The 12123-nt window shown below is 36.7% G+C and overlaps 1 protein-coding gene across 14 annotated transcripts in view; it reads right to left on the bottom strand.

The window, feature by feature from the left end:
- The window catches only part of ZNF568 (zinc finger protein 568), an 82449-nt gene that overhangs the window by 69112 nt on the left and 1214 nt on the right, over nt 1–12123 (bottom strand). For 8 of the 14 annotated variants that reach the window (XM_072747698.1, XM_026010210.2, XM_026010209.2 and 5 more), the window contains exons 2-4: nt 11641–11707; nt 7850–8114; nt 5173–5228 (exon numbers count right to left, since the gene is read on the bottom strand). In XM_072747698.1, coding sequence (XP_072603799.1) covers nt 5173–5228; nt 7850–7925 — 132 coding nt within the window. In that variant the 5' untranslated portion in view covers nt 7926–8114; nt 11641–11707. The remainder of the gene's footprint in view (nt 1–5172; nt 5229–7849; nt 8115–11640; nt 11708–12123) is intronic. The other 6 variants (XM_026010208.2, XM_072747747.1, XM_026010212.2 and 3 more) reach the window with 1 other exon arrangement.

The raw sequence follows: 12123 nt of genomic DNA on the forward strand, positions 1-12123 counted from the left end.
AAAAATCTTTAAAATGATGAATCAGGGGACACCTGGGTGGCTCAGGGGTTGAGCGTCTGCCTTCAGCTCAGTGCATGATCCTGGGCCTCCTTGCAGGGAGCCTGCTTCTCCCTCTACCTGTGTCTCTGCCTCTCTCTGTGTCTCTCATAAATAAATAAATAAAATCTTAAAAAAAAAAAAAGATGAATCAGTGCTTTAGAAGAGGCTACTTTTCCAAGATATTAGCTCTCTTTACGTTGTTAAAAATGCCATATTAGTAACAAGGAATAAAAGGGGTTGAACTTTAAAACACATAAATTCAAAGTTTGTGTCATTTAAGTTCTATTCCTTCTCCTGTCAGAAGAACCAAGAAGATGTGTATCCCTCTAGCCTTAACATTTCCAAGGTTCTCCCTGGTATTACACCAATTTCCTTTCCTTCGTTTTTAAGATCATTAATAGGACAAATCTTTTTCAAAAAGTTTACAGTAAGGGCATAAAGGCAATTACATATCAGTTCTGTGATATGACTGGCAACTTTTTCTAAAAAGGGATTTTTTCTTAAAGTACGAATATTAAGTATTTCTTTAAAAACTTGGAGCATGATGTATTTTTTCATATTTTTCTTGGATATTTTACATTCTTATTTTGCAAATATATTCTAGACTCTGGTTGAATAGACTTGCCTTATACTAAGAAAAATATTTAGAATCTTTTTTTAAAGATTTATTTATTTGAGAGACAGCACATGCACAAGGGGGGGGATGGGCAGAGGGAGAAGGAGAGGGAGAGAATCTCAAGCACACTCCCCACTGAGTGTGGAGCTGGTCGTGGGGCTTGATCTCAGGAACTTGAGATCACCACCTGAGCAGAAACCAGGTGCCCCAAAATATTTAGAATCTTTATTCAGATAAGTCTGAAGATTTAAATAGAAGTTATATTAATAATGATGGATCCTATATAAAAATTGTGTTTTAAAAATGTACTTAAGGGCAGCCCCGGTGGCGCAGCGGTTTAGCACCGCCTGCAGCCCAGGGCGTGATCTGGAGACCCTGGATCGAGTCCCATGTCGGGCTCCCTGCATGGATGGAGCCTGCTTCTCCCTCTGCCTGTGTCTCTGCCTCTCTCTCTCTCTCTCTCTCTCTCTCTGCATCTCTATGAATAAATAAAATCTTAAAAAAGAAAAAAAACACCCTCAAACTTTAAAAAAATAAAAATAAAAATAAAAAAATAAAAAATAAAAATGTACTTAAGTCCTGTTTCAGGCCACATTAATATTTTAACTGTTTTTATTTTTTTCTCCTATATATCTCAGATACTTTTTTCTTTATGGTTTTGTTTCTACTCTTACCATCTTCCATTTTATTCTTCAGCTGGTTGTGGTTTATATACGGAATGCTATTGGTTTTTGCATAAATTTTGTGTCCATATCGGATTCAGTTTTTTCTCTTCAGCTGCCCCATATATATATCATCTAGCTGTCATAATTTTGCATGCACCTTCCCAATTTTTATCTCCTATTTTTTCTCTTGTTATATCCCTAGGCATATAGAAATACAGTAAATAAGTGCAGTAGCATGGGCAATCTGGTTGTGTTCTTGACTTTAGTGTCTCATTTTCCCTAGTAAACAGGGTGTTAGCTTTTAGCTTATTACGTGTAGAAAAATTGTTAACAATATTGTGTTAAGAAAGTATCCTTTTGGGGATCCCTGGGTGGCTCAGCGGTTTAGCGCCTGCCTTCAGCCCAGGGTGCGATCCTGGAGTCGCGGGATCGAGTCCCATGTCGGGCTCCCTGCATGGAGCCTGCTTCTCCCTCTGCCTGTGTCTCCACCTCTCTCTCTATGTGTCTATCATGAATAAATAAATAAATCTTAAAAAAAAAAAAAAAGAAAATATCCTTTTACTTCCTTTTTATAGATTCTATTTTTTTTTTAAAGATTTTTATTTACTTATTCATGAGAGACACAGAGAGAGGCAGAAACAGGAGAAGCAGGCTCCATGCAAGGAGCCCAATATGGGACTTGATCCCAGAACCCTGGGATCACCCCGAGCCAAAGGCAGACACTCAATCGCTGAGCCACCCAGGCGTCCCTGTAGATTCTTTTAAAATCTGAAGTTCTGGGCAGCCCAGGTGGCTCAGTGGTTTAGTGCTGCCTTTGGCCCGGGGTGTGATCCTAGAGACCCGGGTTCGAGTCCCATGTTGGGCTCCCTGTATGGAGTCTGCTTCTCCCTCTGCCTGTGTCACTGCCTCTCTTTCTGTGTCTGTCATGAATAAATAAATAAAATCTTTAAAAAAAAAATCTGAAGTTCTGATTTTAAAAAAATTAGCAGCTCTATGAAACTGATTATCTTTTAATACGATGAATTATATTAATAGATTCCCTTAACTTGAAACATCTTAGTGATAGACAGAAAAGAATATTTCACTCAATTCTTCTCTAGTCTATAAATTCTTTGCAATTCCAGTTAAAATCACAACAAGATTTTTTTTCTTTTAGAACTAGATAAACTGATTCTAAAATTCAAGTAGAGATATAGGGGTCCTAAAGTATAAATTTTTCTGGAAGACTAGCAACAACATATATGTGGTGGGAAGTGGAGAAATCCTTGCCTAAGCAACAGGGTTATTTTAAAGTTACAGTACTTAAAACAAGAAAAGTACGGTACTGGTATAAATGTAGACAAATAGATTAAAGAAACAGAATAAAAAGCCTAGGAACAATTAAGCATGTACATGATAAGCATGGCATCACAAAAGAAATACCTATTTAACAATGGTGTTGGAATTGGTCTTTTACATGTAAAAATAATTCTGATAGAATTATCAGTAAAAGCTTACTTAAAATCAATCACAAAATTAAATTCCAATTAGACTAAGACTAAATATAAATAAAGTTTTGAAAACAGACTATCTTTAAACCTAATATTATGAAAGATATCTTAGAACAGACCAACATTGGCAACTCAGGAAAGAAAGAACTATTAAATACTGATGCTGTATATTAATGTTGACTGAATTCTTATTGTGTGTACAAATTTATCATGTGCTAAACATAACCAACCAAATGTCTATACAACAAAAGATACCTAACACCATAAATGTGGCAGATTTGCAGGTTACCTATATAAATCCCATTGCTAAGAAAAGCATTCTCAAAATTCCCTAATCTCAAGTAGAAAAGGGAAAACAATATAAAATGAATGAATAACATGAACAGTTAATTGGCAAAATTTGCATTCCTTCACTCAGGAGTGGGCTTCAATCTCTATAGTATCATAGTGTAGCCCTAGAGTTAGTTTGTATGGGTTTGAATTCTGGCTTTATTGCACACTTCATGCATGAAGTTATGCCAGTTTTTTAACCTCTGTGCTTTAATTCCCTTCTTTGTAGAAGATTTTTCTACTTGTAGTCTATTCATATATAAATAAAAGCTGCTGTGGACTATATTTATATCCAGGAACAGTGACAGTCCATTTCTATTTGATAGTCCAAAATATCTGGCTCTTGTATCTGACATCTGACAGGAATTGTTATGAATTTTTTTGACAGCTAAGAGTATTCCATTTGTGTAGATTACAACTCTTCGCCTGGATCTCCAGCTTTTTACTATATAAAGAAAATGCATGTGTGAACTAATTATTTGGAATCCTCTTATAAAAGATGATTACCCAATTCAAAATACATCTAAAAAAATGTATCTGCAAATCTGAATGTGTTTCTTTTTGACATTAGTATTTTAAGATACTTTCTGACCACTTTTATTCCAACTGCCTTTTCATGTTCTTCACATAATTTTCTATTTTCTTAATTATTAGTTTTTAAGAATTGTTAGTATATTTGTGTTATATGTATTATAAAAACTATTTCCAGTTTTGCCTTATTACAGTGTTTGTGGTAGTTTTACTGAAGGGAAGGATAAACTGTATGAACCCAAATCAGACATCTTCACGTCTATCTCATTGGTTTCATATGTTAAACTAAAAAGGCAAGTCAATGAATATAGCCAACACATTCCAAGGCCTTTTCAGGTAGGAAGGATTTCTATAGCTAAGAATTATTAACAATATTTACTATTTATGGAGCACTTATTATGTACATTTAACCCTCCCATTATTCCTACTGGATAAGTATGATTATTATCCTCATTTACAAACAATGTAAATGAGGCCATAGCGATTAAGAAACCTGCCCATAATCATGCACTTCGTAAGCTGCTGGGTCTAGATTTGAACCCAAGTCTCTATATGCCTAGAGAACCACTCAGCCAACAGGAGAAATAATCTCAAGAACATGATCGTACTCCCAAAGAAGTGTGTTTGTGTGTTTCAGGATGGGAAATATGAGCTGAGGAAAAGAGGTAGCAAAAAGGAAAGTATTTAACTACAGGGATGCGAGGGATTCCAGAGCTGGCAACAAAAAAAGTCAAGAACAAAGGAGAATGAGTCATTTAGCAAGAAGACAAACAATACTGTATCCTCTAAGGCCATTAAAAAAAAAAAAAAGAAAAAAAAAGATGTGGAAAGTTATGGATACAAGAACTATTAAGATTTCTCCATAGAATGCTAGTGCATTTAGTTCAGTTTGTAAAAAAATTTCAACAGAAGAAAATATATACGTAGGATCATTTGAAAAACATGTTCCATTTACTCTTGCAGGTAATTTTAGCTTTTAATCTTTGGCCAGGACAGAGTTTTTTAAAAACTGAGCTTAAAATTATAAGAATTATGGAATTATTTTGGAATTTCTTTGACCTAGGTCCTAATGAAAAGCTTTCTCTTTCCAGGAACACTTGGCTGGCTCAGTCAGTAGAGCATACAATTCTTGATCTCAGTGTTCAAAGTTTGGGCCCCATGCTGGGTATAGGAATTACTTTAAAAAAATAATAAAATCTTTGAAAAGCTTTCTCTTTCCTTAATTATTAGCCTTTTCCTCATAAACAGTATAAATTATGTAATAAACTTCATGTCCTAGTTTGCTTTTGTTTCTCCAGCTCATATTCAAATTGAACTTTGTATGGACCTATTTCTGGATAGTCACATTCCAAATTTCACCTGGTTCTGATCTTCTATCTGTATTTTTCCTCACTCTAATTTTTATCAATTTAGTTTTTTCCAATTTACTGGTAGGTTTAGGTAACCCACTGCAATTGCACTGCAAAATAACAAAGGAAACAAATAAATGCTTAAAACGTACAAGAGACCGGGTCATATCCTCTTCTTCCAAAAGGCCAGGGTCCTGAGAATGCCAAGCTGAGGAAAGAGAAATAAAAGAGATTTTAGAGCTCCAGACAAAGGCATATAGAAATCAGCAGTACCACGTGGCTATATCATCTATCATGATCCTCAGAGCATTGAGAAATGTTAACCACCACCAGCAAATGAGATGCTGAAATGTACAAGAAAGACTAATGTTACCATATAGGATCTGATAGGCATTTCTGGAGGGCTAAGTATAGGATGACCAATGAATCTATTCAAAATACAGGCTTTCCCTAAGATCCTGTTATTTTACTCTTAATAGAAAATTTACCTCAAGTACATAATAATAAATACCATAAAGATTTAAGAATTATATAATTTATGAAGCACTATAAAAAATTTGGAGGGCAGCCGGGTGGCTCAGCGGTTTTGCACCTCCTTCAGCCCAGGGCATGATCCTGGAGACCCAGAATCGAGTCCCACATCAGGCTCCCTGCATGGAGCCTGCATCTCCCTCTGCTTGTGTCTCTGCCTCTCTCTCTCTCTCTGTCTCTCATGAATAAATAAATAAAATCTTAAAAAAAAAAATTTGAAAAACTTTAATTAGGGACAGGTTAGGCGCTGTAAACCAATAAAAAAGCTAGAATAAAATGTAGTCATGATTCTAATGACATTTCAAACAATTTCTTTTTTAATCTAAAAAATTCAGAGCCTTCAGGTTAAAAATACATTTTTGCATTTCCTTCTTCTCTCCCCCAAAACCAACCAAAATGAAAGTAAAGGAACAAAGGAAGCTGAGTCTCATAAAGAATATAAGAATTCTCATAAAGTCTCATAAAGAATTAAGAATACAGAAGACTTCAGCAGATAAGAGATGTCAACAAAATTTTGGAAACTAGAGATTGGACAGATAATTGTTATCTAATTTAACCAGAGAAAGCTGAAGCTTAAGTGAGGGTGGGGAAAGGACGGGGAAACCATGGCAGAACCCTTAAACAGCTTAGGAGTGCAGTCACTAGGTACTTCTGCAGGCAGGTGTGTGGGAATGGGAACTGAATGTAAGGGTTTGGAGCAATGTAGAGAAAATAAGGGAATTAAGTGAAAGTTGTAATACTGAAAGATGAGGTGTGTCCCTCCAATCCTTAATCCTTCATTTCCTACTGTGTTTGCCTTCCAAAAGCAGTTCTGGCTCATATTCCTCAAGCAAAATCTAAGACTTCTTACTTCTTGCAGGGGGAACTGACTAGCCTCCCCCAAAACAGATACAGATCCTGACATTTGCCCAAAATACAGATCCTGACATTTGGTCAATCTTCAACCTCTAATAAAACACCATATTAGAATGAAAGGCAAGGAGAAGGTGGGTGGGAGAGGGGTGAGGTGAAGGAGATAAGAAAGAGGTTAGGTAGAAAACAGAGATAAATCCTTATGTCCATTGTCAAAAGTCAACTAAAACTGAGAAACTAAGCATGGGCAGTATGAGGATATTATTCAGGAAAGTGCAGTGAATACTAAAATGTGGGAGCAGGGATGAGAAAGAATAGAGTAGGAAATTTTGTTTATGATTATACATTTAACAGCCCTTTAAAAAAATCTAAACTAAGAAAAACAGAAATTACATTTAAAATAGTTACTTTAAAAAATCAAACAATAGTTAAGTGAATAAATAAAAAACAAATGCCTACCCTGCAGTCAGTAAGACTCAAGTGAAGTTTCTTGGTAGTAGTACTGAATTTCCTAACTCTTTTTAAAAATCTCTCTGCCCCGGGATCCCTGGGTGGCTCAGCAGTTTAGTGCCTGCCTTTGGCCCAGGGCGTGATCCCGGGATCGAGTCCCACATTGGGCTCCCTGCATGGAGCCTGCTTCTCCCCCTGCCTGTGTCTCTGCCTCTCTCTCTCTGTGTGTGTGGGGGACTATCATAAATAAATAAAAATTTAAAATAAAAAAAATAATAAAATAAATAAAATAAAATAGTTACTTTAAAAAAATCAAACAATAGTTAAGTGAATAAATAAAAAACAAATGCCTACCCTGCAGTCAGTAAGACTCAAGTGAAGTTTCTTGGTAGTAGTACTGAATTTCCTAACTCTTTTTAAAAATCTCTCTGCCCCGGGATCCCTGGGTGGCTCAGCAGTTTAGTGCCTGCCTTTGGCCCAGGGCGTGATCCCGGGATCGAGTCCCACATTGGGCTCCCTGCATGGAGCCTGCTTCTCCCCCTGCCTGTGTCTCTGCCTCTCTCTCTCTGTGTGTGTGGGGGACTATCATAAATAAATAAAAATTTAAAATAAAAAAAATAATAAAATAAATAAAATAAAATAGTTACTTTAAAAAAATCAAACAATAGTTAAGTGAATAAATAAAAAACAAATGCCTACCCTGCAGTCAGTAAGACTCAAGTGAAGTTTCTTGGTAGTAGTACTGAATTTCCTAACTCTTTTTAAAAATCTCTCTGCCCCGGGATCCCTGGGTGGCTCAGCAGTTTAGCGCCTGCCTTCGGCCCAGGGCGTGATCCCGGGATCGGGTCCCACATTGGGCTCCCTGCATGGAGCCTGCTTCTCCCCCTGCCTGTGTCTCTGCCTCTCTTTTTCTGTGTCTCTCATGAATAAATAAATAAAATCTTAAAAAAAAAAAATCTCTGCCCATAAACAGTGCCCATCTCTGAGCCACCTCACCTCTCCTTTCCATCATCTGGGTTAAATGCTCCACTGTCACACAGCTACTGCTGATCTCTGAAGGTTGAGATGTCATTCAACCCTTCCCCTCTCAGGCAGAAGGGTTAAGATAAGCTGCAGATCCAACAATTCCAGGGTCCACTCAATCTCAGGCCTCTGCAGCCTCTCAGGTCAGAAGGTCTTCCATGATGGATACCTGCTCTCCAGGCTTCTTTTTACTCACATCACAGATCTGTCTTATCTTTGTGGAGGCAGGACCTGTGGGCTTATGATATAAATCCAATTTACTTGATGTTGTCTCACTAGAACTCTATCGTAACCAGCCTCCAAGGGAGCTTCTAATGATCACTACCTTACGGTATTCATAGTTTTTGTTCAGCCTCTCCTATACTAAATAGAGTTGTCCTGTTTAACCAATAGGATACTGCAAAAATGATACTGTGTGACTTCCAAACTTAGGTCATAAAAGACATTGTGGTCTCTGTATTGCACATTTTTGAATCATGCACTTTGAAGGAAGTCAGCCACCATGCCATGAAGACACTCAAACAGCCCTAGGGAAAGGCTCCTGCCAGCAACCAGCACTAACTTGCCAGCCATCTAGAAAGCAAATCCTCCAGCCCCAGTCTAGCCTAACAATGACTGCAACTTTGTCAACATCTTGACTGCAACTTCATGAAATATCTGAGCCAGACTATTCAGCTAAGTTGTTTCCCACCCATCACGGAGTGTGAGATAATTGTTTATTATTGTTTAAGCCACTGAATTTTGAGGTAATTTGTACACAATAGTAAATAACTATACAGTACCAAACAATTAGCTTCCTTGCTTATAATTCACATTTCCTGGAGTCACAGACCAGAGCTGCTGGATGCAAAGACAGTAAGAACCTGGAGGAACACTCAAAGGTTCAGCAACCTAGGTTGAACTAAGTACTCAAGAGAAACACCAAGATTCTAGAAACAAGGTGAACACAACAGTGATGTTCACATAATATCTGTTCTTCAAATATCTTCTGTGAGCATTAAGGTGTAGACTCAGTGTAGTGACACATACAAAGTTGAGTCAAAAAAGATTCAGATTTGCAGCAACCTCAGGTTTGGAGTAAAAGAGAGCTGCAGCTATTCCATTTCCTATTTATCCTGGCAATCAAGGTAAAAGAGAGTTGCAATTTAGGATTCCCATACTCTTCATCTGAAATTAGAATTATACTCACATCAAAATCATATTGGATGAATAAAATGGCTAAGTTAAGAAATATTAATTTATCGTCTGCTTTAAGCCTTTATTACATATAGAGTAAAAAAGTAATATACAAGAATGTAGACTAATCCTTGCACTGTATGACAGAACAGAATAAAACAGAAACATTCAATTGTAATAAATTTTGAGATACTCTTAATATCCCTCACACAATTTCTTTTTTTTTTTAATTTTTATTTATTTATGATAGTCACACACACAGAGAGAGAGAGAGAGAGAGAAAGAGAGAGAGGCAGAGACACAGGCAGAGGGAGAAGCAGGCTCCACGCACCGGGAGCCCGACTTGGGATTCGATCCCGGGTCTCCAGGATCACGCCCTGGGCCAAAGGCAGGTGCCAAACCGCTGCGCCACCAGGGATCCCCCCTCACACAATTTCTATTTTCCCCTAGGCAATTATCACTAATAAACTATTTATCATACATATTGTCTGTGTATCCCCTCATTTTAAACTCCATGAAAACAGGAAATTTTTTTTAATCTCTCTTTGCCATTCATGGTAGGTGCTCAAAAAAATATGTTGATTAAAATGGTGTAACCACTATGGAAAACAATATGGCAATGAAAAACCAAAAAAAACCACAGAATTTACCAGATCCAAAAATTCCACTTCTGGGTACATACCCAAAAGAACTGAAAGCAAGGACTTGAACAAATATTTGTACACTCATTTATAGCAGCATATTTGTAATAGTCAAAAGGTAAAAGAAACCCACGTATGCATTGACAGATGAATGAATGGATAAACAAAATGCAGTGTATACACAGTGCGGAATATTATGAAATTCTGACATGCTTTAACATGGATGAACCTTGAAGAAATTATGCTAAGTTAAATAAACTCTTCACAAAAAAACAAATACTGTATGATTCAACTTATATGAGGTATGTAGAGGAGTCAAATTCATATAGACAGAAAGTAGGGATGTCTGGGTGGCTCAGTGGTTGAATCCGCCTTTGGCTCAGGGTGCAATCCTGGGTCCAGGGATTGAGTTCTGCATCCGGCTCCCTGCAAGGAGCCTGCTTCTCCCTCTATGTCTCTCCCTCTCTGTGTTTCTCATGAATAAATAAATAAAATCCTTAAAAAAAAATTCACATAGAAAAGTAGAATGGAAGTTTCTGGGACTGAGAGATCCAAGGAATGGGGAAGTTATTGCTTAATGGGTACAAAGTTGCTCTTTTACAAGATGAAAGAGTTTTATGGATAAATGGTGGTGACACTAGTACAGCCGTATGAATGTAATGCCACTGAACTCTACACTTAAAAATGATTAAAATGTTAAATGTTGGGGCAGCCCGGGTGGCTCAGCGGTTTAAGCGCCGCCTTCAGCCCAGGGCTGGATCCTGGAGACCCGGGATCGAGTCCCACATAGGGCTCCCTGTGTGGAGCCTGCTTCTCCCTCTGCCTGTGTCCTTGCCTCTCTCCCTGTGTGTCTGTCATGAATAAATAAATAAAATCTTTAAAAAAAAAAAAAAGTTAAACGTTTTTGTGCTTTTAGCTTTATCAAGGTATAATTAACATACAAAAAGTTGCACACATTTAATATATATATATATCCTGATGAGTTTAGACATATATATATATATATATTCATGATACCAATTCCATAACCAAGGTACTAAACATATCCATCACCTCCAAAAATTTCCTTGAGTTCTTTTGTTTCTGTGGTAGAACAATTAATACACAAACAAGATCTGTACTCAAAACAAAGTATATAATACTGTATTGCTAATATAGGTATTGTGTTGTACAGATCTCTACAACTTATTTTTCTTGCGTAACATAAATTTTGTACCCATAGAAAAACAATTCCCCATTTCCCTCTTCTCCCTAGGCTCTGGCAACCATTATTCTATTCTTGTGCCTCTTGAATCTATTTTAGATATGTCATACAAATGGAATCATGAAGTATTAATTCTCTGACTGGCTTACTTCCCATAACATAATGTTCTTTAGTTTCATCCCTGTTGTCACAAACAGCAGGCTCTCCTTCTTTGAATAATATTCCATTGTATGTATATACCACATTTTCTTTATCCATTCATCTACTGATGAATGTTTCCTTATTTTGGCTATTGTAAATAATGCTGCAATTAAAAAGGGGGTGCAGATATTAAGATGGAAAATCTTATGTTACGTGTTAAGTTTTATCACAATTAAAAAGTATATATACATATATATACACATGTATAAAAAGACACAGATACACATTTATATATGTACAAAAGATGCATATATATACACTTAAATAAATTCTACTACTCTGGAGAATTTAAACTCAGAAGAAAGGAATATATTAGATAAGGATAACACAGAAATGGGTGGGTAGTTTGGAGTTCAAATATTCTAAAGTCTTAAGTTGGGGTTTTGTTAAGTATGCATGTTAAAAATTCAAGGAAAAGAACGGAAACCAAAGCAGTGGAGAGAGAAAAGTGAATAAGCTAAATCTACACAATAAAAAGGCTACAATAAATAGAAAGCAAATTTGTATCAGCATCCCAATAAATGCAAATGAATTTAACTCACCTATTAAAATAACATTCAAACAGGATAAAAGGGTAAAAAGTCCAGCAATATATTCTTTACAAGAGACCTAAAGCATAAAAACATAAAAAGAAGGGGTTGGAAAATGAACTTCCTGGATAATACAATAACAAAATCTGAACAGGAATATTATCAGACAAAAGAGAACTTGGAGTAAAAGGCGTTCACCAGGATAAAGAGGCATGTTTCCTAACGCAGTAAATTGAAATCTTGGTCCCAATTCTTCATGTCCCTCTAATATTCACACTCCTTGCCACTAACTTTACCTTGTCCTCCCACTTGAGTGTAATTAAGTTAAGCCATGTGGCTTGCTTTACCTAATGTATTATTAGCTAGTATCATTAGTATACGGAGGAGCAGAGGTATTTAAGGGTGTTTGTATGGTTTGTCCTGTGCTCTGATGATCCATGATGAGAGCGTGTCCTGATAACCACTGTCCTCTTAGCCTGAGTAGCAGAAAGAACA

This window comes from Vulpes vulpes, chromosome 1 (assembly GCF_048418805.1).
Source record: "Vulpes vulpes isolate BD-2025 chromosome 1, VulVul3, whole genome shotgun sequence".
Lineage (NCBI taxonomy): Eukaryota > Metazoa > Chordata > Mammalia > Carnivora > Canidae > Vulpes > Vulpes vulpes.